The 17961-nt window shown below is 40.6% G+C and overlaps 1 protein-coding gene across 14 annotated transcripts in view; it reads left to right on the top strand.

Moving 5' to 3' along the window:
* Positions 1-16905, top strand: part of kif1aa (kinesin family member 1Aa) — a 42239-nt gene extending 25334 nt beyond the window's left edge. For 3 of the 14 annotated variants that reach the window (XM_046049494.1, XM_046049495.1, XM_046049486.1), the window contains 22 exons: positions 582-700; positions 821-906; positions 996-1131; positions 1466-1628; positions 1747-1837; positions 1928-2046; positions 2159-2214; positions 3925-4033; positions 4233-4299; positions 4396-4480; positions 4588-4693; positions 9154-9268; positions 9372-9505; positions 9589-9650; positions 9730-9875; positions 10815-11003; positions 11118-11189; positions 11283-11404; positions 12034-12165; positions 12260-12452; positions 13618-13736; positions 13819-16905. In XM_046049494.1, coding sequence (XP_045905450.1) covers positions 582-700; positions 821-906; positions 996-1131; positions 1466-1628; positions 1747-1837; positions 1928-2046; positions 2159-2214; positions 3925-4033; positions 4233-4299; positions 4396-4480; positions 4588-4693; positions 9154-9268; positions 9372-9505; positions 9589-9650; positions 9730-9875; positions 10815-11003; positions 11118-11189; positions 11283-11404; positions 12034-12165; positions 12260-12452; positions 13618-13736; positions 13819-13861 — 2464 coding nt within the window. In that variant the 3' untranslated portion in view covers positions 13862-16905. Of the gene's footprint in view, positions 1-581; positions 701-799; positions 907-995; positions 1132-1465; positions 1629-1746; positions 1838-1927; positions 2047-2158; positions 2215-2336; positions 2553-3924; positions 4034-4232; positions 4300-4395; positions 4481-4587; positions 4694-6758; positions 6786-9153; positions 9269-9371; positions 9506-9588; positions 9651-9729; positions 9876-10814; positions 11004-11117; positions 11190-11282; positions 11405-12033; positions 12166-12259; positions 12453-13617; positions 13737-13818 lie in introns of all 14 variants that reach the window. The other 11 variants (XM_046049492.1, XM_046049484.1, XM_046049491.1 and 8 more) reach the window with 8 other exon arrangements.
* Positions 16906-17961: the final 1056 nt, after the last annotated feature.

Below are 17961 nucleotides of genomic sequence, written 5' to 3'. Positions count from 1 at the left end.
AATGTTAGTCTTTTCACTACCCCTGAAGTAGTTTCAAATAATACCTAAAAGTGCCTCAACTGCTCATTTTGATCTGCAATTTTTAAATGTAGTGTAGTGTTATCATTTTGAGGCATGTTCACAATGTTAATGCAGTAGCATATAGTCATTAGGCAATGCAAGAAAACTTTATTTCAGGGATGGAAATCATTGCTCATGAGAAAAACATCTCTTGTCCAGCGTAGTAGTGAGCTGGTTTCCACTACTTTGAAATAATTTAAAGAATTCAAAGTTGACCCTTACACACATGCTCCTTAGCCTCACCAAGCTTTCACCAGTACAATACAGATGTTAAGGAATACTGCATGTGACCCATAATTACCCTGATAATGTCATTATTTATAGATGGTGAGGAAAAGCCGCTACAAAGCGATAGTAAAGGGCAGCCATGGCCATCGCAAGAGCAGTCCCAGCTTCTGTTTGGTTGCTTTGCAGCTCTGTGTTCTGTTGTCCAGTCCAGTGAAATTTTATCAAGTGTGAGCCATTTCCTTAGCTCGGTTGTTTTTAATCTTCTATCTTTTCTCTTTTTGCCTCCTATTCAGGGCTTTTGTTTATCTGAGTAACCTGCTTTACCCGGTTCCTCTCGTTCACCGCGTGGCGATCGTTAGCGAGAAGGGAGAAGTGAAGGGCTTCCTCCGAGTGGCGGTGCAAGCCATATCAGGTAAGGCTCGGATCCTCATCCTCACCATTGTTGACAAAAAGCCCACGAAGGGCTTGAAAGGACAGACTGTGTGTGACTTCTTGAGGGAGTGAAGTGAAGGTGCTTTGTGTTTCCCTCCAGCTGATGAGGAAGCTCCTGACTACGGCTCAGGTGTGAGGCAGTCAGGCACTGCCAAAATCTCATTTGAGGATCAGCAATATGAAAAGGTAGAGAAAATTGCCATACGCGATATATGCAGGAGTCACCTGTATGCACCAACCTGCTAACGTGTCTGTTTGGCACCTTGCTTTTGCAGTTCCAGTCCGAGTCGTGCTCTGTAGGACTGTCACGTACAGGGGTTTCCCAGGAGGAGCTTCGTTTTGTGGAGGGGGAGGGGCAGAACGCAGAAATGGGACCCTCAGCTGATGAGGTCAACAACAACACATGTGCGGGTAATCGTAATGTATGAGCGAAAAGGTACATGTTTTGTGTGCTTGGATGTGTGTGTATGTGTGTAGTGTCCCACCCGGCCCAACCGTGGCACACCTGGCTGCTAGACTCATGCTCAGACTGATGCTTTCTGTGTAAAGACTCACGATGGAATTGGCTCTGAGGGCCCACCCTGGTCCAAAGCAAGGAGCAGGTGATACTTGACCCAAATCAGCCCAAGAGGGCTCCTCCATCCATCCACGGATTATGGTGCCACTGACAATGAGCTCGACTTGGCCCGCTACCTGGAATGCGAGCTTTAACCTGTGTCTGATTTTTATTTTGCGTTCCCCACAGCTGGTGTAGATGAGCTGGAGAATCCGCTGAAGGCCGGTGTGGATGGCCCGTTTGACGCATCTCTAGAGCACCTGAGGATCGGTAATGTTTTTACCTTCAGGGTGACTGTCCTGCAAGCCTCCAGCATCTCTGCAGAATATGCTGACATCTTCTGCCAGTTCAAGTAAGCACTTCAAAAGTTCATTCTACATTTTTTCACACACGGTTATCAGTATATATCATGTTCCTTTTACATGTTTCACATGTTAATAGTTATGTTTTGCAATTTGGACTGATTTCAGTTTCATCCACCGTCATGATGAGGCCTTCTCTACTGAGCCCCTAAAAAACACAGGCCGCGGCCCCCCTCTAGGCTTCTACCATGTGCAGAATGTAAGAATTATCAGCCAGATTCTGCGCGATGATGAGTTGTTTCAGGTTTTAATACGTCAAGTAATTTAACATCACTGTGTTTTTTTCTAGATTGCTGTTGAAGTTACTAAATCCTTTGTTGACTACATCAAAACCCAGCCAATTGTGTTTGAGGTGTTTGGACACTACCAGAAACAGCCTTTTCTTCCACTCTGTAAAGACGTCATCAGGTACCTGGCTGTGAAGTCTGCTGATAGACCTGATTTACTGCACAGACAAAGATATAATTTATATTGTGTTTTCAAAAAATGATATATGATTGTCTGTTATTTCCACAATCAGTCCACTACGTCCCTGCAGAAGACAGTTCCCACGAGTGATGCCTCTGTCCAAACCAGGTAAATAAACTCCTTGTTTCTTTGCTTGTATTCCACCATTTATTTATGTATGTTACATTGTCTTTGTACTGGTCACCTTGCAAGTCGTGTCATCGTAGCTTCATGTTGTTGGGTATGAGCAGTTGACTCTGAGGCCTCGCCGGACCGGGAGAAATCGCTGGAGCTGATCCGATACCTGGTCCCAGATGTGTTCAATGGGGCGCTGGTGGACTCGTTGTCAGGCCACGCTCTGTCGGCTGCTGGCTTGGCTGCTTCCTTCCTACTGGAAGGAAACGAGCAGGCTCAGCTGACAGCTCCACCCACCTCTATCTGTTCAGTTATTAAAGCTCAGAAGCCGGGTTGGTTAATGATGTCAGATCCAAGAGAATCCTGTGACAGAAAGACTTTTTATATCAAGTGTATTTTGGTGTGATTTAAAAAATACTCCAAAGCCATTTGACTGTTATGCCATATTATAATTAATACAATAATAACTATATTCAAAGAACTCAAGATGTTACTTTTATGTAGACATTGAAGCTGCTCCTCCAACAAGCATCAATTTTGCTGAATAATTGCTCAAATGTAACACTGAAGTCCGTCCAGCTACTGGGTAGATGTTCTGTAACTGACCCTGTGACATGACCTTCCTGTTGACGGGGAGATAAAGTGTCACAAAAAAGAACAATTAATTAGCAAGTCTCTCTGCTATAGTTTATATTACAGTCACTACTGGTCACTGACTAGCAGAAGCTGTAATAGTTTAAAAAATGAAACTGTTTGATATAAAAAGGGGGTTTTCTTGTGTCAGGATTCAGTTGGATTGGGTCTCTGGTGTACTGTGTGTTCACTGTTGACCTGAGTGGTGGATTCTCCTTGCAGTTCCTTCTTTGAGCTCTTCTTGAATGGGATGGGAATGTTGGTACATTATATATTACGCCAGATAAGACTTTATTGAGCCCCATTGGGAAATTCACATGTTAAGCAGTATAAGAAACAATCCAAAGAGGTAGAAAATCTTCTCTTTGAAATAATAAATACAATAAATCAGAATGAGGGAAATTATTTGAAAGATAATATAATATAATACTTTATATATATTACTTCTGTATATGCCATACTGTGTATATACAGAAGTAAATATATCGTGATTCTGCTTGAGCTTGGGCCAAACTCCAAGGCTCGATGTCAATGTTTTTTTCATGCACACTTTGTCTTAACTCCTTTTGGGGAACTATACTAAATTGGGGGAATGTAGTTAACTCACAGTCAGACAAGATTTAGTGATTTCTACAAAACAATGATGATCAACAACATCGGTACTGTTAAAGGAGAATACTGTTCATGCACATGCTGTTCCTCATGCACAGGATAGTTCAATCTGGATAAGTTACTACCACAGCTGTTTTGCAAAGTGAGATCACACAGAGCCAAAGCAAGTATAGGTTTATAAATACATATGGGAAATATCTCATAGCATAAGGAAACAAAGATATTTCTAAGGAAATTTAGTGGTATTCTCCTTTAAGAGAGGACTGCTTATAAATAGGCTGAAAATAAGGCGCTCCTTCTTGAGGACTCAGTGGTTCCTCTCTTTCCCTGCATCACTGATTTCCTTACTTCTTCCCTTTTTCTTTCCTTTGTAGGTTTAGAGCAGCTCTAGTCTAGTCTAGTCTGCTCTCTGTCTACCCTCAACCTGTCTTACACTATCTGTCTCATTTTTCAACGCAGTACCTGCCACCAAACTGACTGCTATGACCCGCCCGCAGGCAGGACCCTGCCACTGCAAATATGATCTCATGGTATTCTTTGAAATCTGCGAGCTGGAGGCCAATGGAGAGTGAGTATCCCGTGTCACCCCTCGCCAAACATCCAGTCCTGGATTTTCACTCTGCTAGAATGTTTTTCATGAAATGATATTATTATGGAATTAGTATAATGATCCTGAAAAACTTTGGAACACATAAATGTCTCCAGCACTGTTCATCACTGGCATGTGAACAAATCAGTGAAGCCCGTTTTCATCTGTGTCTTCCCAGCTACATCCCTGCAGTGGTGGACCACAGAGGAGGAATGCCTTGCCACGGCACATTCTTACTGCACCAGGTATGTCAATCACACTGTGAGCAAATTTTATATGTGGAATATTTTAAATGTACTGAACATAACCACACCTCTTATTCTCTTTCTTCACAACCAAAGGGCCTCCAGAGGAGAATCACTGTTACCATTGTACATGAGTCAGGAGGTGAAATGGAATGGAAGGATATCCGTGAGCTTGTCGTGGGTAAGTTTGGATTTCAGCCTTTCTTACCCTGAAAACCAAACATTGCACCAACAGTGATATTGCCTTGTGTATGAGCTTTTCAAACTGAGGCACATGTACCTTCCTAGGACGTCTCCGCAGCACCCCTGAAGCTGATGAGACCATCGTAGACCCCAATATTCTCTCTCTCAACATCTTGTCTGCTGGGTATGTCAGGCCCATGCAAGATGACCGGTACGTACTGGTAGACATTTGATGGAAACACATAATTTTGCAACAGCTAGATCTTTCCATTCCCTCCAAGCTGCACAACTCGTTGATTAGGTCAAAGGTTTCATTAGATTTTGAATCTATGTGGTTGATGGGAATACAATATTAGAAATGTCTACCACATAAATGTTTGTTTATTTAAGGCTGTGGTAGCTTTACTGAATTTGGAAACCACTGGTTCTGATTTTTATGTTGACAACAGTATTATCTGAGGACCTCACTTCATTATGGGTGTGGCAGCTCCTGCTCTGGAACATGGCACACGGGCAAATGCATGGCATAGTGAACCAGCTGTCCAAATAAAGCATGGCACAAAAGGCACAACCTGAATGTTATAACAAACCTCAGCAAGTTCTTTTGTGTTGTTGTCTTTATTATTGTGTCTGCATGAGTCTAGTTTCTTCTTAATTCCTAATTCTTCTTAATCTAATTGCAGGAGTAGTGACCATGAGCAGAGTGAATCAAATGTCCCTTGATTTATTTAAAAGTTGCATTTTAAACCTACATCTGCCACATCAGCAGTTTTGAATTCCCTTGTCCATGCTGGCTGTACGACCCTCCTTGGTGTTAGTCTGTGCTTTGTTGTTTGATGGTCATCGTTGTACCTACATGTTGCATCTCACCTTGTATATCACCTGACCTCTAACCCGTCTCATCTCTCAACCACTATTAGATCTACTAACCCCAACACTGACCTGCTCATAGATTTCAGGAGCCACTGTTGTTTTTACCAAGCACCCTCCGTTTACTGTATCTCACTGCTGAATAAACGGACCTTCATAATACTATAGCACCCCAATGGGAAATTAAAATGCATGTATTTCTATTCAGTAACATGTATCACTGCAAGTAGTGTAAAATCACTAACAACCTTAAAGTATCTGTATCTGGACTCAATATGATGACATACAACATTTCATCATCACTTTATGAAATTCCATGATTCATTTTTTATATTTAATAACCACACTGTCGATAACATTGAAAAAAATATCTCTTGTATCATGCCTCATCAGACCTATTTAATGTCTTATTTGAATTCCTAAAATGGTGTGTGTTTCTGAGTGTGTTGTACGATTTCAGCCTAGTTTGTAGCAGGGAGAAGGTGCAGCATGAATCAAACTCACAACTACAGGAAACAATAACCCAAAAGGACCAATATCTTTGCTAATATCATACTTACACAGAATATTTTTACGAACACCATGAAATTCACTATAGTGATTTTATGGTGTTAATAAAATTGTGAAGTGTGTAAAATGTTTTACATTGTTCTGCAGCCAGCCAGTAGAGGGGAGTAGGTTTCTTTAAAGACTCACGGCCCCATAATGAAACTTGGCAATATGTTATGTAGATATGTGATGTTTATATAAGACATACAGTAATTACTGGCATAAAAACTACTAATAACTCTTCACTGGTTTGTCTTTTAACATCCAAAATCACTTACCATTAACATCACCACTGTGTGGTGGCACAATTACTAACTAACTAAGTGGTAGCATGTATCACACAGTATGTCTTCACATTATATTCACAATGTATTATATGGACAAATATCTTTGTAGTTTTGGCCAAAATTATTATATTATCATTATTAAGTGGAATCTATGAAAAAAGTTAAGTATTTTTTGCCACTTAACATATTATTTCTGTGTCCCTCTCTTTTTGGCTTATTGCTTAATTCCCCTGCTTTCCCAACCATTTTCCAAAAAGACTAACAATTCCAGCTATACCATCACCCAGACATGAGTTTCAATATAAAGGAACCAAACACAGCACTGTGCAGTGGCCCTGCTCGACCAACCTTTCTTTGACCGTGGTGCTGCACGCCCAGGGTTTTCCTCAATGTTTGTGCTGTTATGGCCTCAATGGCCAAGAATTTGGTTTAAGGGCTCAGCACCCGGTCAGTCTGTAGTTTAGTGTGGTCTCTGCTCAGTCTTGCAGAGACTAACATCAAGGTATAAATGGATGCTAACATTTTTCTCTCTCCAGTCCACTAACAGAATGTTATTTTTTGCTTTTGCAGACAGTTTCTTGATTCGGACATGCCTAGGTATATTATTTTGCCTCTCTTCACATGTTCTTAAGTTACACAAACGCCTCATCTTTCATCTTTCTAACGTCCTCTACACCCTGTCATTCCTACTCGGCCTGCTGATTTCATTATCCTCTCGCCTACTCTGCCATTACTGTCATCAAGTTGTCTGTTACTCTTTGTTTTCTCCCCCTCATGAGATGTGAGGGATGTGGTTCTGCATGTCCCAGGTTCTCTTGCTGTGCTGGGTGTGTGTTTGAGCTGTTATCAGGCTGCGGATTATGATGGACAGGGAACTGCATGGCTCGCTTTGCTTCACGTGGGCTGTCCGTGACTGTGTCTCTGCTGGAGGTGTCGTGGGGCCAGTATCACACTCTCTGTTTCCACTTCAGCAGTTGCTGCAGGAACCCTTATAAGGCTAATCAGTATTTGGTCACTCTTGCGTCTTTTGGACAGAAATAGGGAAGTATAAAATGTTACCAGCATTTTAAAAGATTATCTTTTTACTCTGTTCTACTCCTGATCGTTCACAGACTTATTTGCAGATTCAATTTTAAAAGCAGCAAAGTCACATCCATCATTATAGTATTCCATTTAGTATACAGTGATTCAACTGAAATATTTAAGTATGAGTGAGAGGTATTAGTATTACCTTCCAGTAGAGGGAAGTAGTGATCCATTATCACAACACAGCTCATTTATTACAACAAAGAATATTCATAAAATGCTAAAAAAAACAAAAAACTTTCTGCCTTCCTCTCTCCACTCCGTTTAATATTGTCATATTTTTTTGAACTTTGCAGTGAAGCAATATTTTGAATCCATGGATATGATTGTGTTAGTTACCTCTCTAATCCCCAGGGATATATAGTACTTCCCATCACAGCTACAGAATATTAACAGGAACACAATTACTCAAGTGCTGTAATATGGATCACATCATTTACAGTACCCGCTCTGGCACAATATTCAAATGCAGCTATTAAAATGTAATCCAGTGAACCATTACCTCACCAGTAGCATTTTGCCCAAAATGGCTGCAATGTTGTGAATATTTTTAAATCTTGCTAGTACCTCAGTGAAACTCTGCCAAACTCCAGAAACAAACGGCTCCCCACATGTTACGCCAGCAGCATGACTTCAATCCTGGCTCCTGCATTTTTAGGAGGTACTAAAACACAGAGAAGCACATGTTGGTGTAGTGCAAAGAGGAAATTGCTTCCTTGTAGTGTAAGTGAACAGTTTTCTACTACTGGGAAATACGTGTGCACGTGTGATGTGTGAGTGTGTGTGTGTTAATGCACTTGATAATTACTATAAAAACAGGCCAACTCTATGCTAAATCCCCTTTATTCACACAGAGCAGAGTTCTTTTTACTACAGCGTCAACTCAGTCCACTGCTGTTGCTCTCTTTTGGGTGACACATTGTTCACTTTCCCACAAGGTCACCTCAGTCCAAGGCCAGTGGGCCCAACATCTGAACCTCATGAACAGTCCATTCAGTCTCTTTTTATGGCTTACAGAAACATTACAGTTTCCTTTTACAATTCTTGCTCTGATAATCTTTTTCAAATGTAAGGTCATACTGGGATGCAGGCCAGAAGAATAACTGGTTTCAGTGTGTGATTACATCCCCTCGAGGGAAATGGGAAAAATCGTGCACATTAACGTATGGAGTAAATCAGAAGCATAACAGAAAGCAGTATTGTTTTGCCTGAGGAATAGCCATGCTATTTGACCTCTTCAATTGTAGAGCAGGATGAGCGATTACATCAGCAGCTTCCACAGAATGTCTCAACGGTCTCTCGTGGGTGAGCTGTGCCATCCATGGAAGTGTTAATGAGATAACAGTGTGAAAAAAAAGACAAACACAATCCCAGCCACACAAGCGCACAACCACAACATACTTCCTGACTCTCACTTTCTATTCTTTTGCTGATTTCTTCTTTCTCACAGCATTTCCTTGGGACTTGACCATAGGTATTTCACTGCCCTGTCCCTCATTTCGTCTGGCTGTCTCTCATCCTCCCTTCCTTTTCTTTTCTAGTCATCACAGCTCTCTTTGCTTTTCTGTGGTGTTTTGTACAAAGCAGAGCATCAACTCAGTCAGCCTGTTGCATGCACAAAGATTTCATTAGCACTTTTGCTGTACTGATATTTTGAGGAATACCTACTACAATCTTTAAATACAGTAAAAAGGCAATAGTAAATAGATTTTTACTTTTTTATTTTCTCAGTGTATTTTTATGTTAACATCTCTTTTGTTAGGTTGATAGACTTTAGCATGGGTTTAGCTTTCACTGCTAATTTGTTGATCGTGTACAAGGACTTAAACTTTCACTGCTGATTCGTTTTCTTGGCTCGTTGTTGCTTGGATCACCTCAGGACTTTCTACCGCTTCGAGACCGCTTGGGATAGCTCCATGCACAACTCCCTGCTACTAAACCGAGTCACTCCATACGGGGAGAAGATCTACATGACCCTCTCTGCCTACTTGGAGGTACAGTACAGTGCCTGCATTCATGAGAGGCAGAAATAGCTCTTACAGAGGTGATGTGTGAATTACTGTAGAGGATCAATCCCTCCTCTTTTATCCATCGCAGATGGAGAACTGCACCCAGCCCGCAGTCATAACCAAAGATATATGCATGGTGTTTTACTCTCGAGACACAAAGCTATCAGCCTCCCGCTCTATCCGAAACCTTTTTGGAACTGGAAGCCTGAGGGCAGCAGATGGGTGAGTTTGAAACTTCCAACTATGAAAAACATCATGTGGCTCCTGTGTTCTCTCGGTTGATAATGAGCTTTTTTTTCTTCTAGAAACCGTGTAACTGGAGTATATGAGGTCAGCCTATGTAACCTGGCAGATGCAGGAAGCCCAGGTGAGAGTCAAGACAAAGATACCATTTTGCATTAAGCTCACCCCTGCAACATTTCTAATCCTGCACCTGCCCACCCAAGGTATGCAGAGGAGACGCAGGCGGGTGCTGGACACCTCAGTGGCCTACGTCCGTGGGGAGGAGAATCTGGCTGGGTGGAGGCCCCGCAGTGACAGCCTCATTCTGGACCACCAGTGGGAGCTGGAGAAACTCAGCCTCCTTCAAGATGTGAGGGGCATTAGTTACTTTTCTTTCATAGCATAAGCTACTTTTATTAACACCTGAAGACAGATGCTGCTGGCCCTGATTTATTGAACCACGACGCATGTGCCTCTAAATCAGCCCTATTTCAGCCCTATTCACATATAATTTACAGTACATACAGTATGAAATGCAGTCCTTTACACAAATGTGGTGACTCCTTGTATGTTTATAGGAGGGCTTTTCAACAAAATGTGCATACTTGTGGTTATGTAGTGGTTACTAGCCTTCACCATATATTTGTCTAACCATACTGTTATGATAGCCTCTGCTTCATCAAGGAACATTTCAATTAATTCATATAGCACTTGCTAGGATTACTGCAAAACAAAACACACATATATATATACACACACAATGAAAAACAATGAAAAATGAACAACATCAATGTAAATAAAAATGAACAACATGATTTAAAGTTATTACTGTTTGGTCACATTATGCTGGAAAGTCTGCAGCAGAATTTTTAACTAATTGTAATTGTGCAATAGCTTCTTGGCTAAATGATCTCGAGGTTTCTTGAGCTCCACTTTGAGTTAGAAGCTTGGGAACGTAAATACAGATGTATTTCAAGACAAGAACTTCAGTTTTGTTGTGATTTAATTGCAGAAAACTGTGAGACATCCAGGCACTGATCTTCTGAAACCAAATATGTAATGTAACCAACTTTTTAGTTCACAAATACACAAAACGTAATATTATCATCATAGCAATGATAAGAGACAGCCAAAGCAATTTGTCAGCAATGGATACAACTAAGATTAAAAATAAAACAAGGAGCTATACAGTACACTAAGCTGTTTTCCTCTGCTAAGGTTGCTTGCAGACAACTTTCTCTAAGTTAGGGACAACAAGGGGCAGTATTTGTTGTGAATGATTGTGATTTTTTTCCCCCTGTTCTGTCAGGTGGAGAAGACCAAACATTACCTCCTGCTGAGGGAGAAGTTGGAGTCTACCCTGCTCATGGGCCAGGAGTCCCTGCTGTCCTGTGTCACTGAGGAGCTCAGTGAGTCTCCTCAGCCCCTCGAGGTCGACCAGGAAGTCAGCTCCAGCTCTGAAATCGCCACTGAGAGGCAGAGGGAGCTCGCTGTCAAGGTCGGCCATCATTACTTGAGTGCTAACATATGTATGATTGTACAGATGTAATTTTACTTATTCTGTGTCTGAATTTAAAAGACATTTTAAGCTGCCTGTCGTTTTTACACACAGTGTCTGCGCCTGCTCACTCACTCCTTCAACCGAGAATACGGCCATGTGTGCGTCAGCGCCAGTGAAAGCAAGGTAATGCTCAAGCACTGGAATTTAAACCTGCACATAAAAAAAATCAAATTAATGGTGAGTGAGCCTGCATGTGCGTGTTTGTGTGTGTTCCAGATCTCAGAGATGTCTGTCACAATGCTAAGAGACTCCACTTCGATCTCTGCTCTCAACACAATCACACCCTCCTCAACATGCCCCTCGCTGGTTGAGGGTTGCTATGGCAACGCAGAACTCAGGTAAGTCCTAAGACGTACTTGTATAGTAATTGCTATTTACCATTGTTATTCTTGGCAGCCATGGTAGCCTTTGTTTTGTGTTGCAGTCTGGCCTGTGTGTTCGATAAGATTAGATATAACTTTATTAATCCCCCGTGGGGGTAATTTAGGTCAACATAGCACACAACACACCATTTACACTATACAATCAATAATTATTATTTACAACCATTTACAACCAGATAAATGTCTCACATAAAATCAGCACAAATCTGTCAGTTTGGTGCTGTGGTGTTGTGGAGCCTGATGGCTGATGGCACAAATGAGCCTTCAAAGCGGTTTGAGGCTCGGGGCTGGATGAGTCTGTGGCTGAAGGAGCTCCTCAGCTGCCTCAGCTTAGCATAGAGAGGATGAGAGGGGTTGTCCATGATGGTTTTCAACTTCCCTCTCATCCTCCTCTCAGTCACTGCCTCCACACTGTCCAGTTCCTTTTCCTTCTTTCTTTTTTCTGAATAACATGTTTGCTAGTGGGATAAAATGAAGCAGTAAGTAATGTCACTCAGTCACTGTAAACTGCTTTGGTCACTTAATAAGGTGTAAGGAGCAGCTTTGTTCCTATGGCTCATAGACCTCATGTATCTGTACTGCAGACCCCCTACACCCCGCTCCCGTGCCGTCAGCCCCAGTCCTGACACGGAGGCCAAGAAGTCCATCAATGGAGCATCTGAAACCAAACCCCGGAGCCGCAAATTTGTCCCTGATATCCAGGAGATTAGAGTCAGGTAAGTGTGCCACAGTAACTATCTATCACTTTGTGCTGTGGGAACATCAGTCTTGGTTTCACATGTCATGAAATGTCACCTCTTATTTCTGCAGCCCCATTGTGTCAAAGAAGGGTTACATACATTTCTTGGAGCCACACACCAACGGATGGGTGAAGCGCTATGTCGTTGTGCGGCGGCCGTACGTCTACATCTACAACACAGAGAGAGACACTGTGGAGCGGGCTATCCTCAACCTCTCCTCTGCCCAGGTGGAGTACAGTGAGGACCAGCAGGCAATGCTGAAGGTCAGTGATTACTCAAAGTCTTTCGATAATTCCCTCCTTCCGCTCCCTCACCTGGGGTCTCATTTATAAACAGTGCGTACATACAAAACGGGGCTGGAAACGTGCGTACGCCTCTTCCCAAGCAAAGGTTGTGATCTATAATATATAAAAAAACAAACTTGACGGGGAAATGTGCATCCTGTAAGTAAACTCTCACACGGCAGAAGGATGACACTGTTTGAAATGAATAGGCCTACTATTGTATAAAATAAATCGAAATATTACCTCTGAGTAGTATAGGCTTAAAGCCTTTCTGAATAATCAGACACTCCTTTGATTGATTTACCCTGAAGTGCGCAATCAAAAAACATAATGTAAGAAAATTTGTGGCGCACAAAAAGAACCATGACCGAGGATAATAAACACAAACGGAGATATCTGTTTCTGCAAAAGAACGCCTCAAATATGTTAGACAGTTTAATCTGCAACCATATTAATTAATACTTGCATGCATTGAAATTTATTCTCATAAAAAAGGTGAACAGGAGGACAAATTAAATTGAAATTGATGCAGTTTTCAGTGCGTCAGTTGAGCAAATACGAGAGCATAGTTTCATATATTATCACATGTCCGTTGCCTTATCGAGCCAAACGCTGTGCACCAGTGTGTGGATGTGATGCGCTGCTTGTAAAAACACATTATGGAAAAATAACTCTATTTTATGTCATTTACAACAAGTCACAGGCTATTTTTTTTAACTCATCGCCAGCCTCATTAAGTGAGTGGACTGTTTGTGTAGCCTCCGGTGTAGCTTCACCAAAAGGAACGTCAGCGTCACATTGAGTTAAATTTCATTTTGTAGCTTTTCTGTCAGATTTTGCCTCCTTTTCTTCATGCAGTCAGGACGTATTAATATTAATGAGGGGCGTTTCACTGACCATTTTTAGGTAAATATGGGCGTTTGAAGGGCCGCACATGGAACTCCCTCAGATGTGCCACATTTCAACTTGATTGTGATTTCTAAAGGGAACTTGCTTACAAGTGTGCGTACGCACAAGTCTGAATATTTTTTGGTGTACGCCATTTTTCGCTTTTGAGCGCACATACACTTTTAGTGAGGTTTCTAGGAAGTTTTATAAATGAGACCCCTGGTGGTATAATAAGCTTTTTTGTCTCTTTCAACAGACCCCGAACACATTTGCTGTGTGTACAGAACATCGTGGAATATTGCTTCAAGCCACTAATGACAAAGAGATGCATGACTGGCTGTATGCGTTTAATCCTCTCCTTGCTGGAACTATAAGGTAAAAAGTTAATCGGTGAAATTATACTAAATCTTAAAAGTGGAAAATGTCTTTTTAACATAAACACCTTTCTGCCTCTCAGGTCAAAGCTGTCAAGAAGACGAGCTGGACAGATGAGGATGTGAAACCAGACTCTGAACAAATCTTGGGAAAGAAGGATAAACGCACAGACTAAAATGTACATAGATCTTTGTCCTTATCCCTGCCCTTGTGCTGACCCCCTCCCCCCTCCCTCCACAACAGCCACCAACAATCATCTTTCCCCTGTACTCCCACAGTTTGTCACTAGTGTCCTCAGCACCAAAAGCGGTGTGAGCTGTCACTGTACTGTACTGGAGTTTATTCATAGCAGGACGAATGAAGAAAATGGAGTAGCAACAGTTTCTTATCTCAGATTACATACGTATGGTAATGTACTGTAGTTGTTGTCAGTGACACATCAAGCCTTATACATTTATTCCTTAAAAAAATGCAGTGACATTAATTTTTACCTGAAGCTGCCATGTCAGTGAGGATCACATTGCTACATTTGCATCAGTAAATAGACAAACATGCAGATTCTTCTCTACTCTACAGCTATATACAGTGTCTAAACTGGTCTGCATACAACGTACAGCTAGAAAATACACGCTAAAAGAAAAAAAAATGACAGTTGAGTGTAACTCTGTGGAGTAATTCTCTCTTCTTTCTGGTCTATAAATCCTGACATTGAATAATCTGCTTCCTATTCCTAAAACTTCTTAGAAACTTTAGCACACAGCCTGACAAGGGAATGGCATATCATCATAGACTTCATGTTCTTGTGGCATTTTGATCAATCCATGTCGTTTTAGCTACTTGTAGGAGCACCGAGCGTATCTTCATCCACACAATACGTAATCAAATATTATCAAATTAATCCTCTCAATTTAATCTCATTCTCTACCTGAATTTTATTTCTTTTAAAATGTGATATATTTAGATATTTAACAGCTTTATTATTTATTTCTGCATGTATTTATTTACAAAGACGTTTATATTTCTAAAGTAGTACCGTGCAATTTCTGCACACTGCACTTTTTAATATGAGTTCCTTAAATGTTTGAATAATACAACCTTGTCCCCTTGAAGTTAATGGTATTTAAACAATTTAATAACTTCATGATTGGCCACTTTCTTTGTGCTGAAGATTACTTGAATAATACTATCCTCTTTAAAATTAGTATAGACACACCTGACCTTTGACCCAATGAACATACATCTGAAAAGGTCTGAATCTGAATAGAGAATATTAAGGTGGTCTGTCCATCCTCAGCTGCACAAAGCTACCTTATTAAATGATCAAAAGTATAAACTGTTCCTCACAGTACAGAATAAGAAACTGGTTTTCTGAATGATATTTATATTGATTAAATGTAGTGCCTCTTTTCAATCATACTGTACAGTATGCCTCTGCACCAGTTGCTTTGAAACTTCATCCTTCATGCTGCTATAAATCTATTCTGGAAGTGTCTGCAGATCACATTACACCACTTTCATCATCTGCATCATCACTTACATATTCATTATAATTTATGTTAATGTTACATATTTAATGTGGCAATCACCTGTCGTATAGTATTTCCATAACACAGAGTGTACTTCATGTATATGTCTTTGAAAACCTATTTTAACATATTTCAGGATTGTCACAGTATCAATTGGCTATATGTGTTAAACAATCAGGCTTTGAATGGAAAATATCAATGCTGTTGTCAAAGTGCAAGCTAAAAGTCTGTACTGTTCTTTTTTTTCTGTTGCATTTCATTCAAATTTACTATGAATTTGAAACTGAACCTGTTCAAAGACTAGCGACAGATCCAGCTTATGAGATGTCGTGTGAAATTTGATTGATGAGCATGCTTCAGGTCAGCCAGCCTGGAGTGCATACTCAATGGCAGTAGTGACATTTCCTACCAGGACAACATTTCAAAGCATTAAACTGCTACACAAGGCAAAGCTTTGTTTTCTTTAATCTAATGTCATTGTACATTTCAGCAGGGGATCAATTATGACAGAGATTCGGTATGTTTTCGCTGTTTAGATAATCCATACAATACCTTACTCTACTCAAAATATAATATTTCCTGAGATCGGAAAGTATTCTGTGTGTTGTGGACATATTTTGAGGTGATCCAATCCAAACATTTTACAGCCCTACATGTGTGTACAACTGACAGTAGTTGTGTTTAATCATCAATCTGTTCATGTTTTTTGTTTGTTGTGTAACAAGTTGGATGATCAGTGTTATGATCAAAACCTGTCGCAGACTTTCTTGGCAGAGACTGCAGTTGTAGTTTTTCCAGCTACAGCATTGTCATTGAGGGAATACCCTGCGGTACTGTACATTACACTGTCTCAAGCACTTCCACAAGCATTTCTGTCTCATTTCTTTTAAAACACAATCTTAAAATAGAGCCTGGGATTGCACCAGTCTGATCTCTATGTTGAGATTATTCCTCTCATTTTCGTTGGGCCTTTTAATGTGTGTCACATTTGAGCCAACCAAAGTTGGTGGAATCACAAAGAAATTCACACTGAATGTACACTGATATTTGAAAATGCTTATTCTGCTGGAGCGATTGTGTTGACTTATCCTCTGGTCTGGTTCCTTATTGATTGTACTATCAGGGAGGGAACCAAACGGAGGTTGTGGGATATACCTGTAATAATCTGTCCTCTGACGTGTGGGGGAAGGTTGGTCTGTTATGGCCCTGTTAGGCATTGCATCTTGTACAGAGTAATGCTGTAGGTTACCTTACTGTCACACTTACATTCTTATTTCAATATCTACCTTCACCATCATGCTCTGACAGCCTTCACAAGATCGACTTTTTCTAATCTGTACCCTCCCCTTTGAAGGAATATCATTTACATTTTTGTGCTTCCACATCTAATCTTTTTTTTTTTTTTGCACTATCAAATTGCACCGGTACGTTTCTTCTTTTTTTTTTCATTTTCAAATTATTTTGCATTGTATATAAACATGATTGCTGTGAACAGTGTATTATAAAGTTGCACCCATTTCCAAAATCTTAAATGGGCAGTAGTTCAGTCAGTGTCTCTGAGTGTTGGAGTTTAGCGTCAGATGTTTGTGTACACTAAACACATTGTCATATATTAAATAAACATGGAAATTATGCAACACAAAGTAATGGACTCCTCTTCTCTTTAGGATCAATGGAATTCAGTTTTGCAAATGGTGGTGAAAAGCATGTCATTGACAACACAAATAAATACATAAATTTGGGCCTGACCCAATATTTTCAATAAGTATCAGTTGGTACAAAGCATAACTTTTGATTTAGCAGACTTTTAGATAAAAACTGACTGAAATGTCATGTATTTGTCACAATTTTAAAAACACTCAAAGCTATGTACCTGAATTGCACTGTGTAGCATCCTGGTTGGCAGCATAATCCAGAGTTGCCATGTCAGTGAGGATCACAATGCTACATTTGCATCAGTAAATAGACAAACAAGCTGATTCTCTACTCTACAACTACATACACAGTGCGATCAAATAAATCCTCTCAATTTAATCTCATTCTCTACCTGAATTTTATTTATTTTAAAATGCGATATATTTCGATACTTAACAGCTTTATTATTAAATTTATTATTATTATTAAAAAGACATTTATTATTGAATACACTGAACAGAACTGTACATGCAACACTTTTGTTTTTGCCCCCATTCATCATGAGCTGAACTCAAAGATCTAAGACTTTCTCTATGTACACAAAAGGCCTATTTCTCTCAAATATTGTTCACAAATCTGTCTAAATCTGTGTTAGTGAGCACTTCTCCGCTGAGATAATCCATCCACCTCACAGGTGTGGCATATCAAGATGCTGATGAGACAGCATGGGTATTGCACAGGTGTGCCTTAGGCTGGCCACAATAAAAGGCCACTAGAAAATGTGCAGTTTCACTGTTCCAGAATTGTGTACAGATCCTTGCAACATGGGGCCGTGCATTATCATGCTACAACATGAGGTGATGGTCGTGGATGAATGGCACAACAATGGGCCTCAGGATCTCGTCACGGTATCTTTGTGCATTCAAAATGCCGTCAATAAAATGCACCTGTGTTCATTGTCCACACGCCTGCCCATACCATAACCCCACCGCCAACGTTGACATCAGCCAACTGCTCACTCACACGACGCCATACACGCTGTCTGCTATCTGCCCTGTACAGTG

Source organism: Micropterus dolomieu, linkage group LG05 (genome assembly GCF_021292245.1).
Source record: "Micropterus dolomieu isolate WLL.071019.BEF.003 ecotype Adirondacks linkage group LG05, ASM2129224v1, whole genome shotgun sequence".
Classification (NCBI taxonomy): domain Eukaryota; kingdom Metazoa; phylum Chordata; class Actinopteri; order Centrarchiformes; family Centrarchidae; genus Micropterus; species Micropterus dolomieu.
Note: the sequence above shows the minus strand (reverse complement) of the source record. Positions and strands in the feature narration are given on the sequence as shown.